Raw genomic sequence first — 17,526 nt, 5'->3', positions numbered from 1 at the left:
AGAAGAGGATGACCAAAATATCTTGCTTGATGTTCTGCTTAGCACTAGCAATGTTAGAGCCACCATTTTAAAGTAGTCAGACATCTAAGTTCAGCTTTAAATCACATTACCTTGCTTTAAAAATTATATAAGCAAAAATAATACAAGCAATAAGGTGAAGAGACTGAGGTTTTGCAAAACTGAGCTATGCAACACCATAATTCTCTGACACTAACAATTAAACTTTGTTTTAGAAACATTTCTACTGTAATGAATCCTAAAGATTGTTTTATATCTATATATAAGTCTGGAGAAAAAAAGGTATGTATAGTGTGCTGAAAAAATAGCTTCTGTTCTCTCTGCAGGCAGACACACCATCTGCTCTGGAATATACCTTCAGTAAATCTGCACAAACACAAACTCAAGCCATCCAGTCAATAAATAATTTAATGAGGTTACAGTTCTGCAAGAAAACATGACAGCACCCCTTCCCAGCCTCCAGCCTCACCCCGCAGGCATGGCAGAATAATGCACACAAGCCAAACAACAAACCACAGCTGCACCAAAAGGCCACTGGACTGCACAGATCTTCACAGAAGATATTGCTTCAGGCCCAGCCACTTATACACCATTAATACTTGCCTCCATGTAAAAAACATGCAGCACCTGCCATCAGCCTCCCAGTTACATTTCAGCCAGATCATGCTCCAGGAACCATGCATTTGGGGGAGGAGGAAAGCCCACACCCACATGTACCAAAACATCAAAACATGGAGATGGTGAAATGAAGAGGAAGGCTGCAGCAAAGCTCTCTGCTGCAAGTCTTGAAGATGACTCTCGTGAAATGAAGCCAGCTGTCAGAATGGAAGTCGCTTCAACTGCTCGTATGTGATAAAAAACTGAAGGGAACATCAAGGAATTGGGCCAAATACATAAGGCAGCTGCACCTGGCCTCCCGGCAGGACAGGGCCATGCCTGGCAAGGCAAGGCAGGTACAGCAACAGCACAGTACAGCTGAAGACCCTCTTCCAGGCAGCATAAACAGATCTGCACAGGCAGAAGAGAGAGCTGTGGGACAAGAGCTACCAGGAGAGGGAAGAGATTGACCCAGAAGCAAAGTGGCCCAGGCTTGCCTAGACCATTGAGAAAGGGAGGTGGCTCTAACCCCAGAATGGGACTTCTTTAAAATAAGTGATGCACACAATTTCAGAGGGCAAGAGGGTTCTAGCCCAGCAACACAGCAGCACTGGTTCTGCAGAGCAGGTCAGCACCCGTCACAGAGCAGCAGAACATTTCCCAGGCTTTCCTCACAAAACAGGAGCCGATCCAGAAACCACAGCACCTCTAGGACCTCAGGCCAAAGGGAAAGTCTCACATCAAGCACTTGAGAGCACTCGCTCTACAGGAAACCACCCGTGCTGCTGCACTGGAAGCCCCTGCACTGGCCACCTACAGAGCTGTTAGAAGCAGCAGTCACAGCCAGTGGCATTTTTTGGCACTTAAACCAGCAGCAGCCACATCACAGCTTTATGTCTGTCCAAGTAGGACAGGGAGTCAGCTTTGGGCTGCCACAGGGAAGACAAAGAGGTGTCCCGTCAAGGTGTCTGCTCTGCGCTTCCCTTTACAGCTTGGTTCTCCCCTGCCTGTCCGTACCCATGACCTCCCAGCAGCACAGTGAAGGATACGATGATGTTCCAGGGACCGAGCCGAAGCCAATTGGGCCAGAAACCTTTATAGAGTGCAAAGAAGCCCTCGCTCTTCCATGTCTGGGAGGAGAGAAGAGACAGATCAATTATGAGAGACACCAGGCCCATGCCCATCTCCTTAGTAACATGTGTGATATAATGGGCCTTTACAGCTGCTGCAGTAAGTGGACAGGCCAGTGGAGATGCAGTTAAGTTGTGTGAAGTGTCACTTACAGTACATAAACCTAATCGAACTGCATCACTGACAAAGCTTTGTCCCAGGAGGTTGGGAGGGTGCTCAAGCTGACGGTGACCTCAGGAAAGTGACTCTAGGCCCTTCTCTGGTTTGTCTGAAACACTCACTGACAAGCACATCCTGTTGCTGTAAAATTTAACTGCTCATATCAGTGGCGTGCAGTGCTGGACTCTGGCCAGCCTCCTAAAGACAGGGATTTGCCCACCTCTCTAACCTCCTTACCTTCACAAGGCCATCCAGAGTGCCCTTATAGAGCTCCGTGCTGCCCACTATTGCCCGCTGGTTCATCATCCGTGTCCGCACCACATCCACAGGGTTGGAGGCAATGGCCCCAGCCAGCCCACATGTAAAGCTGGAACTATACACACACCAAAACAGGAGAGAGGAACAGCTCTGAACACGGCCATTCTGGCTCAGACAGGCCTTGACATAAGCACAAGAGAATATCATTCACTGGATTTTATGAAAAGCATTTAGCCATAAACATTAGCTGCACTACCTGTTCCCACCCAGCAAACAGGCGGAGGCAGGAACCATACCACCTCAGGACCCCAGAGAGCTAGGGGAAGGGAAATGTTCAGCTTTGTCTAATCAAGACCCTCGTCAGAGCCCACTGCTGGGTCTCCACAGGGGCAGCCTGCAGTCCAGCAAGGGTCTCTGGGTGCTGTCAAGGTGACACAGACCTGAAGGCAGCCTCTTGGAAGCGCACATCCTTCTCACCAGAGCAAACATTTCTTCGGGGCAGGGAAGGAGGGAGGAAGACCAAAGGCAGCAAGAGGGAGCATGCAGCTGCTAGTCTCCTCCCTCCACGTATGGTCTAGTGCTTGTCACCTTCAGCCCCCAGCAGGCAAACCCAACAGAAGCACTGCAGCACCTCCAGCTAAAGTGTCTGCCAGAAGAATAGGAAAATGTAGGTGAAAAAAGACTTCGGGAGGTCTCTAACCCACCCCCTGCTCAGAGCAGGCTGACTTCAAAACTTGGTCAGATTGCTCAGGGTCTTGTCAGCTTTGCAAGTCTCTGTTCATCTCACAAAGCTCTTACAGCAATGGCTGCAAGCTGACAATGCCTGTACAGATGAGGACCTAGGACTGGAGCAGCTCTTTCAACTGATTGATACAGGTAGTCACACAACTGAAGTCCTGCCTTGTTCATACACGGGCACAGACATGGAGCAACAACATTTCTGGTCATCAGCGAGCTGAAATCAAGCTGACATTTCACATCACCAAAGGATTTCTGCCAGGCTCCTTCTCCAGGGAGGTCTCTCTGGGTATACGTGATCATTCTGAGCTGCTCCAGTCGACATAGCAGATCCCTCAGGAGTACCAAGCCTGTTCTCTGCAGCTCCAGAGCACTTGCTCTATAAAGAGGTCTCACCCCACATCCCACCTTACTCCTCTGCTTCACACGCCCCTGCCAAGCCTGGAGAGTGCAGCAGCTGCAGCAAATACTCACACAAAGTGGGCAAAGATGGTGTCACCCATCAGGCCTGACAGAATTAAGTGCTTCTTGGTGATGTCGTAGACCGGCAGTTCCACCCCAACCACAATGGCAGCTCTCTGAGCTGTTGGCACGACACCCTGCAGAGCACAAACATCAGTCACAAGTGCAAACTGCTGTCTGGGGACTGCAGCTAGTATAACATCTCCCCCCAGCTTCCTCTCAGGGGCCTTTTGCTGACAATCTACCTTGTATCTTCCTTGCCATATCTTGCAGTTGTATATCTTCAAGCAGACTAGCTCACCATCTCCCAACTTTACGCCAAAGCTAAGGAGGATTCCTCCACCCTGGCAGTGTTACTCCAGCTAGATTAACCACACGCTGCTTCCCTCCTCCCAGCCACTAGCGCACAGGAATTGGGCTATAATCCACTCATCTTCCCTCACTGAACAGTACCCACCAATTTCAATACCAGAAAAGATTCTGCACCACAAGAAAAGCAGCTGCTTAAGGAGCCAGGTGGGGCTCCAGGTCCTCCTTGCTACATAACAGCAGTGAGACTCTGCTTTGTTAAAGGTTTTTGACTTTGGAGATTTTCATGTATTGCAAGAGTTGCTGCTGACAGAACATTGATCTGGGAACCAGCAAGATAATTACTGGAAAAACTATGAGCTTAGGTAAGAGGAACCGGCTACTTTCTGTCTGAGAAATATCCCAGCAAACCCCTCATCAGGAACCAGATAAAAATACATGCAAATTTCTATTGGCTTGCAGAACAAGGAGAACTTGGCAGCAATGCGGAGTTGGGCCATTTCACAGGAACTGTAACACCATCCAAGTAATTCAGGGAGACCCACTGTGTCATGAGAGAGCCCCCTGATCACCGGGACTGGGAGCGACTCTTCAGTGTGGCCACATTATGAACCAGACCATCAGGACAGCCAGCTTTCTCACCACACAAAAGCAAAGCAACTCTGAGAAGTAAAAGTACTTTTCAGGTTTATGGCTCCTGCTGTCCCCACCCTGCTGCGCTAATGCAGCACCTGACAGTCTCCTCTTGGGTTCCTGCCTAATCCAGTCCTGGCACAGTCAGCTCAAATCCCCACAAGATGAATGCCAGAACTGGTGAGACTGGTGAGCACAAACATCTTTGCCTCAATGTGAGGGAAGACTGGAGGGAGGAGACAGTGGTTGTCCCAGACCAGAGAGCAGCAAGACTAGCTTGATCACTGGAATCCACCTCGAGACTGCTCTCTCTCTGCAGCACACATCAGCAACACAGAGGGCTTAATTTCTTTTCTAGTCTCTCTTCCCGTCTTGTGTGTCTTTGTCCAGAGAGCAGAAATAATCTCAAAGTAAATATTGTGTCAACACTGGCAGCTGATTGACTCCTCCTCCCCTTCCCACACAGGACACTGCAACAGCTATCTTTCTGTAAAAGGCTTCAGTGACCATCACAGTGAGAAATCGGACTGTTGCCTGGAAAAAAGCATTGGGATTCTGTAGTTACCATACCTGACTTTGCGACTTGGCAGACTGCTGGATAACTGAGCGTATGGAAGACTCGTAATGGAGGACAAAGTGAGGTTCTCTAACAAAAGCCAAAGAACCACTGCTAAAATCCAAGCAGTAGGGCTTGAGCACTGGTAACTCTCATCTGTCTTCAAGGCCAAGAGCCTTACATCATCAGCTTCCCCAAAAGCCACTACTCTCTCCTACTCTTTGCATGCTCAGAGGGCAAGTTTCAAGGGGTCTAAGACTGGGTAGGTGGGGACACAGGGCAGATTTATCCCTTTGGAACTTGAGAAAGTTACCGTATGTCATTAGTGCCTCTCAGGTTACTTGGAAGAATTCCTCTTCCTCCACATGAGGAGGTGCTGAGCTGCTCATATCCAGAGGCAGGTAAATTGCCCTGCTCACTGCGTGCAGGGTTACTCCCCACTGACTCCAAGATACATCAGGCTGCGCATCCTTCCTAAGGCAGACCCTGGAGAGGATCCAGCCCCAAATGCTCGTCTGTGCAAGGGACACTCATGTATCTGAAACTTTATGCACACCAGCTTCAGTCCTGGAAGCCAGGTCTGCCTGGCTCAGCGCTGATGCTGCCATAGCACAGACCCAGTCTCCACCACAGACATGCTTCTGTTTGTCCGGTAACTAGAACCGGAACTTTGCTACTACCCTTGGTTCACAGTTCTCTTCAAGGGCTGTGCCTGGGTGTAGCAAATGAGTTGAGGAAGCTGTTAGCTCTGCTGCTAGTCAGGGGAGTTCCAACAGCTGGTGCTTACCCTCCAGAGGCCTCTGGTACCCTCCTGCTGGTAGATGTCGATGAAGCTGCCAATCATGCCACCCTGGAATAAACTGCCTTGAGCCTGCATTCGAATCTGAAAGAAACGCAAGAGTCAGCGGGATGACATCAGCGCCTGCCCAGGAGGGCAGAGATACCAGCTCAGTGGACCTCCTGGTAGAAAGGACAACAAAGCAACTTGGAGCAGACACTGCTATCCATGTGCCCTCTCCCTGCAAACCACGCAGGAAATGATGACGGCAGGCAAGGAGCAGGGACAGCAACAGGGTGGAAGCACAGTGCAACTCAGATGAGACAGAGAAGTGGTGGGGAAGGCCTTCCCACTCTGAAAGCAGTCCAAGAAAGGTTGATCTACACAGGGAGAAGCGTGGGAAAGTTCCCCAGGCTCTCTTTGCTCATAGCAGAGCTACCTTGACCCCAGTAACCCCACAGTAGGGAATGGAGGGGACCAGTCAGTCCCCACTGGACTCTGGTCACTCCACGTAACAGGTAGGACTTTGTGGCACCATCAGCAAAGGACAGCACAGTGACCAAAGGGAAAGGAGTCGAGAAGGTCTGATAAATAGCTGGCTACCACCCCACTCACCCACTTAAGATAACACAGCCTCCACCCCTTGCCATAACAGATTTCATGATCTTTAAGAGCTGCACTTTTAAAAAAAAATATCTGTTTATTGCTCCGGGCTTCTGTTCCCATTCATTAAAAACCCGGATTAGCAGAACCGATGCCAGCAGTGGCTCAGAGAGCACCTCACTGCAGCTGGGAGAGATGCATCTTCACTGGAAAGCAGCAGCTTCTACATGTCAAACCACAGCCAGCCAGGAGCTCTCTCTGGCCACGCACACTTCTTACCTTCAGCACATCTGTCGGATTGGCAATTGCAGAGGAGATCACTCCTGAAACCACTCCGCAGATTACATTGATTAGCAACGTTTCATCTGCAATCAAGAAGAGAAAGTCAGATCCTAAAGATCAAAAGAGAAGGTGCAGAGATTGTACTGAACAAGCGAGAAGCTCTGGGAAGAGCAGGGAAGCTCATTTTGCAAATCACATGATGAAGTTGCACGAGCACAGAGGCTGGCCAGCTACCATCAGCTCATGGCAGACCTGTCCCCACACCTGCCAGAGACAGAAAGCAGCAGCCGAAACACTCAGCAAACACGCTCTCAGAGAGAAGCGGGTCATGCTGATGAGCCTAGCTGATCAGACAAGGAAAAGACTGTGATACGTGAAAATTTTGAACAATTATCTGAGATTTCAGTGTCCAGTGATGCACTTCTCTTGATGGAGGCAAGCCGAGACAGAGGGAGACAGAGAGGGACAACGCAACACTTCTCAAGGCAACCTGATACCAATTTGTTTCGATCTGGAGCCCCAGCTGGCCGCACTCAGAATAGGCAGCCACCTTGAGAAAACAGAGAATAGGCAACCCAGGCAGAGAAAGTTAGATGCAATTAGTTCCAAGGGGGTGGATGGAATAATCCAAGACTTCCAGGCCCAGTATTAGGGTAATGGTTATGTTGGGAAAAGGCACAGCCCTTTGGTGGTACTGACCACAGCACTTCCCAGAGGAGACCAGGCCACTGGCTGCCCCAGGCCTGTAGAGAGACAAACATTCAGACAATGGTACTCACAACTGGAAATGCTGCAAACAGCAAGCGAGGAGAGACGTGCGGCCCAGTGTACTCGCACAGAACCACGCGCAGGGAGAGGTGTTACTGGAGAACAGAGCAGCCCCTGGAAAGAAGCTCTAGCACACTGTGCTTCCCGGTCCTCTTGCTGGCCTGCTGACCAGCCCGCACTGCCCATCTCACTTTCCCAGCTAGCACTGGCATTACAATATTCACTCATGTCACACCAGGGTTTAAAACCGCTCACGCAGATCTTGGTGCTCCTTCAGCGAACACGTACCAGACTTCTGCTGCTCTGCTCTCTAGGCAGGAGCTGCGGAGGCCCTCGTTACCAGAGCGCAGAGGTCAAAAACATTCGCGGTATCCCATCTCTAAGTCGGACAGAGATAAAGGCTGGGGAAAGGAAAGGCCTGGCTAGAGGGAGGTGTCTGGCTAGGGACTGTGGGCAGTGCCAGGCACAGCAAGAGTCACACCTGTGTTGAAACCCATCCTTGCTGTTACTGTACAAACAAAACCACAGCGCGAAGTAACAAGAACTCCATTTCTGTGGGAATCTATAGCCGGGAAGGACAGAGAAAGAAAGGAGCAAAACCGCACAGCACGAGATTTTGCACCACACCTCTGGCGAGACAAGAGGTGCCCATACTGACACGTTTACTGACGCTGACCTTCCATGCGATCTACAAACAGCCGCTTCAAACTCTGGTAAATGCCGATCTTTATGGTGCCGTAAGATGCCTGTCTCAGCAGCGCAGGGGCGATCCTGAGCGGGGGAACAAAAAAACCCGTTGAGCCCCACCAGCGCGGTGGTCCTCCTCCCAGTCACTCCCCAGCAGCCCCCAAACTCCAAGGGGCAGAGCCCGGGCCAGGCACGCTCCTGCCGCGGCTCAGACACTGCCGAGAAGCACAGCTCTTATCAGGCACCCACGATAACAACGCCGGCCGCCTGAGAAGCACCTGGGAATCGCCCCCATGCACCCTCCAGCGCGGGAGGTCGGCACCCACGCAACTCCTCGCTCCCCACCTCGGGAAAACCGGGAGTCCCCAAGGCTGCAGAGCAGCACCGCTGCGCCAGCACCCCTGCTCGGCTCGGGGGCCGGCTGGGCTCCCGGGCGGGGAGGAGGGGGTCGGCGGAGCGGTTCGGCGGGCAGTGGCGGAGGGAGGGGGGGAGGGTGCCGGTCCCTCCCGGTGCTTACCCCGAGTAGAGAGCGCGGCCGCCCTCCTCACGGCAGATACGGAAGAGGGCGTGGAACATGCCGCGGTACCGGACCTCGCGGAACCGGGCATCGGCGCTCTGGCCCTGCACCTGCAGGCGCGTCTTGGTGAGGTCCACGGGGAAGGTGCCTGCGGGGAGAGCGGCCGTCAGCGCCCCGCCGGCCCCGCTCCGCCCCTTCTTCCCTCCCTCCCTCCCGCCGCCTCACCGAACTCGGCCACGATGGAGGCGAGCCCGCCGTACACGAAGGGTTTCCAGTTCAGCGCGGACATGGCATGGCGGAACGGGGCCGGCGGCGGACCGGGCCGGACACCTGCCTCGCCGCCGCGCAACTACCCGGAACCGGAAACGCAGGGCGGTGACGAGCGCCCCCTACCGGCCCCGCCCCGCCGGAACCACCTCAACCCGGTCACCCGCCGCAACCGGGCGCCGATCGCCGCCAGCCCCGCGGCGGGACGGTCGCTGTGCCCGGCCCCTGGGGACAGCGGACAGACACCGGGCCCGCACGGACGGACACCGGCACAGAGCACACACACAGCTCCCCCCCCCGCAGCCCCGTTTTCAGCCTCCAGGGCCCAGTCCCGGCTGCTCGGGGCAGGGGCAAAAATCCCCCCGCTCCCGGAGCTGGACAACTATCCCAAACCGTAATAACCCCCCGACAGGATCCGTTATTTCTCCTAGCAAGGAGATCCGGCCAAAAATCACCCCTCCAGCCCCCCCCCCACCTGCCCCTTATCCCTCACTCGCAATTTTCAGGTCAAATCAGAAAAACGCACGCCTTCGCCGGTCACCAGGAAAGAGGAACGCTGTTCCAAGGGCTGCCTTCTGGTTCACAGGTAACTTTTATTCAGAGGCGTTTCAACAGTAAGTGGCCCCCAGGCAGCAGCGCGGCTCTGGGGATCCAGCCCAGCAGCCCGGAGAAGCGCTGGGTGGGCTCAGGGCCCAAAGCCAGCGCGTGGAGCCGACAAAACACCCACCGCTCTCTCCCTGCGGCCCAAGAGTGGGGAAACCCTCTGCCAGGACTGACGGAGCTGGGCAATTTTGGGAAGGAGAGCATCCTGCCACTCCCAGCGACCATCTTCACGCGGCAGCGCAAGTCCAACGCCGCAAAAAGGGCTGAAGGAGGCAAAAAAACCCCTTGCGTCCCAGTCCACAGCACAGGCAGCAAGGAGAGCCCCATCCGAGGATGGAATGAGAAACCAAGTGGAAGCTGTTGGAGGTGAACAGTCCAGCCGCGGTGCCCCCCAGCTCTGCCCCAAGGAGGCTCAGAGCAGGTTCTTGGGCAGGCTTTCGGTCCTCCCGAGTGCTGGCCCCAGGGCTCAGCAGCGGCTGGAGCCTCTCACGGAGCCCCGTTCCCTGTGCCTGGGATGGGGCTCCCAGCGCTCCCGGGATCTGCCTCCCTCAGGACACTCTTCTCGCCGGCTGCTGTGCCCATCACCCTTCCTGCCAACCTCCTCTCTCTTCTCCCTCTCTTCCCACAAACCGCTTTGTCCCCTCTGGTCCTGGCAGCTCTTTTCCCCTCTTCTCTCCAAAGGCCTCTGGTGCCTCCGCTCTTCCTCGTCTCGCTGCGTCCTGCTCACAGGCTTCCCCTCGGAGCCCTTCCAGGGCTGCTGGCTCCCGCTGGCATAGCGGTCGTAGGCCGGGTCCTCCTTCTCCTTCTTAATCTTGATCCTGGGGTGTGCCTCCTCTGCGGCTGCCGCCCTCTTCACAGCCTGCGAGCTCTGCTTTTGCCGCTCCTGTCTACTTTTCTCCTTTTCTGAAATAAAAGGTTCACCTTTTGGGATGGACGGTCCTGCAAGCATCACCTCAGCTCCCCAGGCTCTGCCTACCACCTTTCCAACTACCCTCCCATTTTAGGCTCTGTCCCCCTCCACCCAAGCTTCACAGCCTGTTTCCCCCCTCAGAGAAATCCTATTCCACTTTCAACGCCGACACTTTTCTCCTCCAACCTGAGCCATCCTGCTTCCTTCTTTAACACTCGCCACATCATGTTCCTCCCAGCAAGGCTGCCCTTGGGCACTTCAACACAGCTTGGGGTATCAAGCACCTTCCTTTCATTCTCTTTCCCCAGTAACATCCATGCAATAAGAACATCGTGATCCGCTCTGTGGAAATTCTCTTCTCCCCACCCAACGATTCTTTTCCCTCTTTGCTGTCCTTTGCCCCTCTCACTTTTGTGCATCTCCTCGACACTCTGGAGCAACATCTTATCCCCACCCTTAGTTTTGTTGCCTATTTTCTTTCCTCCAAGCCTTCTCTCAAACTAGGACTCTCGCCTGACCGACATGCCCCTCCGCCCCACGCTAAGGCCCCATCCATCCTGTGTCCTCCTCCATGCAACACAGGGCTGAGCTCCTCTCTTGATGGGGGGGCAGCAGCACAGCAAAGACAGGTCTCAAACCCCGACAGCAGAAGGGCTCAGCTGTAGCTACAAGATGGCCCCAAATGCCTGCTGCTAACACCCCTCTGCCACTGGCAAAGCTCGGCTGTGGGAGAGAAGGATCCTCTGCATGCCATGCTGTGAGCTCCAAGCCAATTTCAGAACAACAGACACCCCCACCCCACCGTCACCGCACCTAACTGGCTTGTCCTGGGAGCTACAACCCAGCACGGGTGGATGCCGCCTGGAAGTGGTTGGCAAGCCACAGTAAGCAGCGCCTACTGCAAGTCACTGCTTCTAGCACTCCGCTGGCTCTGACAAGCGTAACTTTTCAAGATCTCTGCCGCACAGATGGAAAAAACCCTAACGGCCGCTTAAAAAAATCCATCAGTATAGTTGCGCAGGCTGGTCCTTTATGAGGCACGTTCGTTCAAGTTCAATTTGGATGTACTTTACACCTTTCCCTTTTCTTCTGAAAGACATAGAGCAACAAGTCCTGCTGCAACCACTGAGAAGAGGACGTATACAAGCACTCAGATGGTTTAACTTACGCTGCATTTTTAGGTCTACTTTCATAGAATAGTTGGAGTTGGAAGGGACCTTTAAAGGTCACCTAGTCCAACTCCCCCCCCTACTTTCTTTGGCTTCAGTTTCCAGCCACAGAATCTCACCTACATCTGCTGGTTTTACATTCTATTCAATCCAGTTATCTTGCATAGGCTACACAGTGGTCATTCCATACATCTACAGCACTCCAGTCCTACAGTAGCAGCACCTAGATTTTAAGATTAAGCGGTGCTTTTCCTAAGCCTTCCCTCTCCCTTTCCCCCACAGCACTGCTCCCCCATGCAGTAACCCTGCAGCCTGGCAGGCTTTTTTCCAGGAAAAGCGCTGTTATTGTTTGGAAGATACAGCTCTTCAGAGGCAGGGGGAGGACACTCACAGATAAGGGCTAAATACTCTGATACCCCTCAGGGGATCACAACGCAAAGCCTGGACATTAGGGCTGTGGCTCTTTTCAGGAGCACACCCATCCTTGGTGTTCCCCCAAGGAAAGGGCCCTTATGAGGCTGAGGTCTCTGTGCAGAGACTCCCACCTGGGGTCAAGACTGGCAGGAACACACCTCACCTTTTTGCTTTTTTACGGGCACATCATCATCTTCCGACAGGGAATCGGATGACGTATGAGGTGGCGTTTTAACTCCACAACCCTTTGCATGGAGGGCTTTTGTCACCTCATCTAAGTCATCGGAGTCTTTGGGGGGCCGATAGTTGGCCACGTGGTCCACTCGAATCGTCCTTCCTTTGATCTACGAGAGGAATCACGCTGTTGGCGAGGGCACAGACCAGCTCCCCACGCGCTGCGGGTCACCAGTGACCCGTGCTGTCAGGGCTCCCGTTTGATGTGAAGCAGCACCTCGGGAGCCACGGCAGGCAGGCAGGCCGGCATCCCAGGCTCCTTCACTCACCTTGATCCCATTGAAGTTGTCAACAGCGAGAATGGTGCTCCTCTGGTCCTCATAGCACAGAAAGCAAAAGCCTTTCGACTTGCCGGTCTTCTTGTCCCGCACCAGGTTAATATTGACGACCTCCCCGTACCTGCAACACACTCTCAGCACCCCAGGCAGCGGCAGGGGCACGGCAGGGGCCCGGGGCGGGGGGGGGCTGCGGCACTTACTGCGAGAACACGCAGATGACATCCCCCTCCGTCAGCTCGTAGTGCAGCCCGCCTGCGGGGAGAGGGAGAGGACGGAAGGGGGCACCGGTACGGCGCAGGCCCGGCCGGGCCCAGGCCCACCACCCCTCCCCGGTCCCCGGCCCATACCGACGAAGATCCAGGCGCTGTCCTTGTACTCCGCGTGCCACGAGACCGCCTCCTGCACGCCCAGCTCCGCCTCCCGCGCGTTCAGCTCGTTGATCAGCTTCACCTTCGTCAGGGGGCTGAGGGCGAGGGCACCGTCAGCACCGGGAACGGGAACGGGCCCAGACCTTCCCTCCCTCCCTCCCTCCGCGCCCCGCCGACCTACTTCATGGTGGCGCCGCTGCACACTGCGCATGCGCCTTGCCGGCGCCGCGCATGCGCGCCGCCCTCCGCCCGAGCCGAGCCGGGGCGGACCGAGCCGAATCGAGCCGAGCGGAGTCGGACCGAGCCGAGCGTAGCCGGACCGAGCCGAATCGAGCCGAGCGGAGCCGAGCCGCGCAAAGCAACACCCAGAGCTGACTGGAGCCGCAGAGACTTTATTGGGGTGACCGTGACAGATGGCGGCGGGAGCCGTGCTCAGCACGGGCAGGAGTTTTTACCGTTGGCATCGTGTGTTGGCTCCAGCCTGCGAGGCTGGCCCGGCCGCCCCTCCAGGTCCCGGCAGAGAAGCGACCGCTGCGCCTTCAGCCGGCAGGCCAGGCACATGAAAATGGCGTCCACGTTCTGGCTCTCCTTAGGGTCCTTGGCCGAGGTCTCAAACAAAAGCATGTTGTGAGCATCGGCGAACTTCAGAGCCATGCTGGATGGCACTTGGATCAGGTCTTTCAAGTCACACTTGTTCCCCACGAGCACCCTGGGGACGAGGGGGGGCACTGCGTGCCCGTTGCACTCCTCGATCCACGTCTTGAGGTTGGTGAAGGAGGTCATCTTCGTGACGTCGTAAACAAAGACGACGGCATGCACGTTGCGGTAGTAATGCTCTACCATGCTCTTCCGAAACCTCTCCTGGCCAGCCGTGTCCCACACTTGCACCTGGGAAGCAAAGCAGACAAGAAAGAAGACTACAGGAGCGCCGAGCGTCCGCCCCGAGCCAAGGCCTGCTGCTTCGGGCGCAGCCGGCTCGTTGAACTCCCTGCAGGGAGATGCAGGAGGGCTTCCCGTGGGTCCATCTTTGACAGCCCTGAGGCAGGAGGCAGGCCAGGCGAGCCTCGCAGGGAGAGGCAATCTCTTATTAGACGAACCAGGATTGATGGATGAGTTACACAAGCTTTTGGGCCTACACTGACAGTGCCCAAGGCTGTATACAACAGCACACATGCTTGTGTAATTCAACCAGGCAAGCCCAGCTCATCTAATAAGAGAGATCACATCAGCACTTTCATTCAGGGAGCACTGCTCCCTTTTTCTCAACCTTTTCCCGATGCCACCTTGACCACCATCCCCACCACAGAAACAAAGCACACAAAGCACTTCGCATTTCACAGACATTCTTGCACCAGATTAGGACATTTGTCTACCTAATCCTATGCCATAAAAGAGAACCCCAACAATTACATGGTGGTAGGTACAGAGGAGTCAGGGCAAGGAGAAAATGAGGAGGGGGAGCCACCCTTTGTGTGACAGAGCAGCAGGAGGGCATGGAGCTCTGCGTGGGGATGGGTGAGGAGCCAACCAAGAGCTTGTGGGTGAGGATTAAAAAGCAGACCAGCACAGGCGACATTGTAAGGGGTGTCTGCTATAGGCCACCTGACCAGCAGGCTGAGGCGCTCTAGAGACAGATAGGAGCAGCCTCATGTTGGCAGGCCCTGGTCTCACGGAGGACTTCAACCACCACAGTACCTGCTGGAAGGAAACACAGCAGGGCACGAGCAATCCAGGAGGTTCCTGGACGGCACTGATGGCAACTTCCTGGCCCAAGTGACAGAAGCCAACAAGCTCGTGGGCTGGTTGAGCAGTGAGATGGATTGGAAACTGGCTGAACATCTGGGCCTAGAAGGTGGTGATCAGTGACACAAAGTCTAGTTGAACACTGGTAACTAGCAGTGTACCCCAGGGGTCAATACTGGGCCCAGCCCTGTTCAACATCTTCATTAATGACCTGCATCACCATCCAGATTGCCCTCAGCACCCTCAGCAAGTGTGCAGATGACACCAAACTGGGAGGAGCATGGCTAGGATGTGAGATGGTTGTGCTGCCATCCAGAGGGACCTCAACAAGCTGGAGAAATGCACTAACAGGAACTTCATGAAGTTCAACAAAGAGAAGTGCCAATTCCTGCCCCTGGGGAGGAACAACTCCAGGCACCAGTACCTGCTGGGGACCACTCAGCTGGAAAGCAGCTGTACAGAACAGGACTTAGGGTCCTGAGGGACACCAGGCTGACATGAGCCAACAGTGTGCCCTTGCAGCAAAGGCAGTGAATGGTATTCTGGGCTGCATTAAACAAAGTATTGCCAGCAGGCTGAAGGAGGTGATTCATCCCCTTTATTCAGTGCTGGAGTGCTGTATTCAGTTCTGGGCTCCCCCGTAGAGGAAAGGCATGGACTGAGAGTCCAGCAAAGGGCCACAAAGATGTTGAAGGAACTGGAGTGTTTCTCCTACAAGGAAAGTCTGAGAGAGCCGGGACTGTTTAGCCTGGAGAAGAGAAGGCTCAGGGGGGAATCTTACCAATGTGTATAGATACCTGAAGGGAGACTACAAAGAGGACAGAGCCCAGCTCTTTTCACTGGTGCCCAGCGCCAAGAGCAGAGGCAGTGGGCACACACTGAAGCACAGGAGGTTCCCTCTGAACATCAGAAAACACCTTTCACCATGAGGGAGCCTGAGCACTGGCACAGGTTGCCCAGGGTGGTTGTGGAGCCTCCATCCTTAGAGATACTCAAAAGCCATCTGGCCGTGGTCCTGGGCAATCGGCTCTGGGTTGCCTGGCTTCAGCAGGGGAGCTGGAGCAGATGACCTCCAGCGGTCCCTTCCAACCCACACTTTGCTGTTAGACTGTGACTCTCTGAGTTCTCCTGGCCATTGTAGGTAATGTCTTGAAGCCTGGAACTGGCAATTTCCAAACAAGTGTCCGGGGTTAATCCAAATCACCCTGTACCCCACTGAGACAGTGCCCACCCCAGAGTCTTTCAGAGTGGAAAAATGCTGGCAAAGAAGAGCTGCTGCTCATGCATTTCCCTGCCAGTCTCTCCCATCTGGGCAGAGCAGAAGAGGGAAGGTAGTTCTCTCACCTCCCCTCGTGGATGCATGGTCCCAGGAAAGGGCCAATTTGCTGCACTGCCTCCCACTCCTGCCTGCTGGAGCACAAATAATATCCAAAGGTAGAAAGCCTGGCAATGTTTTCTGACTAGTGGCAGTAAGACAGGCTTCATGCCAGCCTGCACTACAGCTTACAACAGCATAGCTATGTGGTGTTGGATAGAGCTGGGGAAGGTGAGGGGAAAAATGAGCACCTCTCCTCTTAAAGGACAAATAAAAATGTTTATGGACATTAAAAGGACAGCTAAAGTTCTTACCCAACGATAGTAGCTCTGATTTCGTTGTGATTAGTCCCTCAACTTTTGATCACCCATCTGTCAGCAAAATAGCAAGATTTGCTTCTTCCGGCAGTCAGTCTTACACACAGACTGCTGTCGGTGCTCATCCACCTAACCGGGCAGGCCAAGCTCAGCTGCAAGCTGTGCTCCCCAGGCCGTCTCCTACCTACAGATCTGCTCCGGCACATCAGCCAGAGCTCTTCAGGTTTGGGCTGATGCATTTCTTCCAGGTGTCACCCTGGCCTTCGTACAGCAAATCTGTCCTATTCTAGTTCTGCTGAAATTGCACCCTCCCAGTGCTCGCTGACAGCAGTCTTCAGCATTACTCTCACAGCTGCCAAGCCCACTGCAACCAGCTCATGCAAGCTCCTGGCCTTCCAGCGCAGCCACTGCCAGCCTACAACCATCTGCTCCCCCGAAAACACATTGGTTTCTGCATACAGCTCCTTCCCCCAGCTCCCCGCAGCTTCGCCTCTCTTTTGGTCCAGCTGCTGAAGCCGAGGGCCACCCTGACGCTTCGAGGACCCGGTTACGCTGGGCGTCGGGAGAGCAGGGCAGCAGCGTTTCAGCCCAAGCTACGGTTTCAGACCGCCTGCAGCCTCGAGCAAACCGCAAAAATAGCGACAAGGCAGCGCAGTGACGGCTTCAGAAAGCGTCTCTGCAACACGGGGATGAGAAACCTCCCCCTCTTCCCCTCCCTCGAGTCGGACCGAGAACAGAAAAGCCCCCGGGGGGCGTTTGGGGGGCAAGGACCCGGCGCAGGGCTTGGGGCAGGGACGGGCTGCCTTTGCCGCCCGGGCCGCTGCCGGCCAGCCCCGGGCTCGGTGCCGGTGCCGCCGTGGCCCACCTTGATGCGCTCCCCTTCGATCTCCACCGTCTTCTCGCGAAAGTCCACGCCGATGGTGGCCTCGGTCTTGTCGGGGAAGGTGCCCCCGCAGAAGCGGAAGGTCAGGCACGTCTTGCCCACGTTAGAGTCTCCGATCACGATGATCTTAAAGATGCGGGTCTGCACGTAGGGCTCCAGCGAGGAGTCGGGGCCCGGCGGCCGCCCGCCGCCGCCCGCCGCCATCCCGCGCCGCCGCCGCCGCCTCACCGTCTCATGGGGCCGCGCCGCCCCACGCACCGGCTACGGCACGGCCCCGCCCCGCGCACCGGCACCGCACGGCCCCGCCCCACGCACCGGCACGGCCCCGCGTACCGGCACCGCACGGCCCCGCCCCACGCACCGGCACGGCCCCGCCCCGCGTACCGGCACCGCACGGCCCCGCCCCACGCACCGGCACGGCCCCGCCCCACGCACCGGTACCGGCACCGAGCCGCCTGCAGTCCCCGCCAGGCCCGAGGCTGCGGGGACTCGCCTGGGCTCGGGGACTCGGCCGGCGTCCCCTCGGCGG

General features: G+C 55.3%; 3 protein-coding genes across 5 annotated transcripts; all 3 read right to left on the bottom strand.

The window, feature by feature from the left end:
• Positions 1-397: 397 nt before the first annotated feature.
• SLC25A14 (solute carrier family 25 member 14) lies at positions 398-8,859 on the bottom strand. Of its 3 annotated transcripts, none has more exons than XM_075053800.1 (9): positions 8,722-8,859; positions 8,497-8,644; positions 7,969-8,063; positions 6,522-6,607; positions 5,649-5,744; positions 3,376-3,500; positions 2,143-2,278; positions 1,665-1,745; positions 398-878 (listed from the first exon to the last, which is right to left on the bottom strand). In XM_075053800.1, exons 1-9 carry the CDS (start codon positions 8,783-8,785, stop codon positions 837-839), a joined length of 873 nt encoding a protein of 290 aa, XP_074909901.1. In that variant the 5' UTR covers positions 8,786-8,859; the 3' UTR covers positions 398-836. The 3 variants fall into 3 exon arrangements, 1 of the variants encoding a protein (XP_074909901.1); XR_012653936.1 differs by lacking the exons at positions 398-878; positions 1,665-1,745 and adding exons at positions 2,420-2,479; positions 2,604-2,809 and having other exon boundaries at positions 2,152-2,278; XR_012653935.1 differs by lacking the exons at positions 398-878; positions 1,665-1,745 and adding an exon at positions 2,604-2,809.
• Positions 8,860-9,336: 477 nt separating this feature from the next.
• RBMX2 (RNA binding motif protein X-linked 2) lies at positions 9,337-12,961 on the bottom strand. The gene is made up of 6 exons (XM_075054124.1): positions 12,921-12,961; positions 12,719-12,834; positions 12,572-12,623; positions 12,363-12,492; positions 12,023-12,203; positions 9,337-10,269 (listed from the first exon to the last, which is right to left on the bottom strand). The coding sequence occupies exons 1-6, from the start codon at positions 12,923-12,925 to the stop codon at positions 9,833-9,835; spliced, it is 921 nt and encodes a 306-aa protein (XP_074910225.1). The 5' UTR covers positions 12,926-12,961; the 3' UTR covers positions 9,337-9,832.
• A 162-nt stretch (positions 12,962-13,123) lies between these two features.
• RAB33A (RAB33A, member RAS oncogene family) lies at positions 13,124-17,289 on the bottom strand. The gene is made up of 2 exons (XM_075054274.1): positions 16,980-17,289; positions 13,124-13,627 (listed from the first exon to the last, which is right to left on the bottom strand). Exons 1-2 carry the CDS (start codon positions 17,199-17,201, stop codon positions 13,172-13,174), a joined length of 678 nt encoding a protein of 225 aa, XP_074910375.1. The 5' UTR covers positions 17,202-17,289; the 3' UTR covers positions 13,124-13,171.
• Positions 17,290-17,526: the final 237 nt, after the last annotated feature.

The sequence above is a fragment of the Buteo buteo genome, chromosome 22 (genome assembly GCF_964188355.1).
Source record: "Buteo buteo chromosome 22, bButBut1.hap1.1, whole genome shotgun sequence".
Lineage (NCBI taxonomy): Eukaryota > Metazoa > Chordata > Aves > Accipitriformes > Accipitridae > Buteo > Buteo buteo.
Note: the sequence above shows the minus strand (reverse complement) of the source record. Positions and strands in the feature narration are given on the sequence as shown.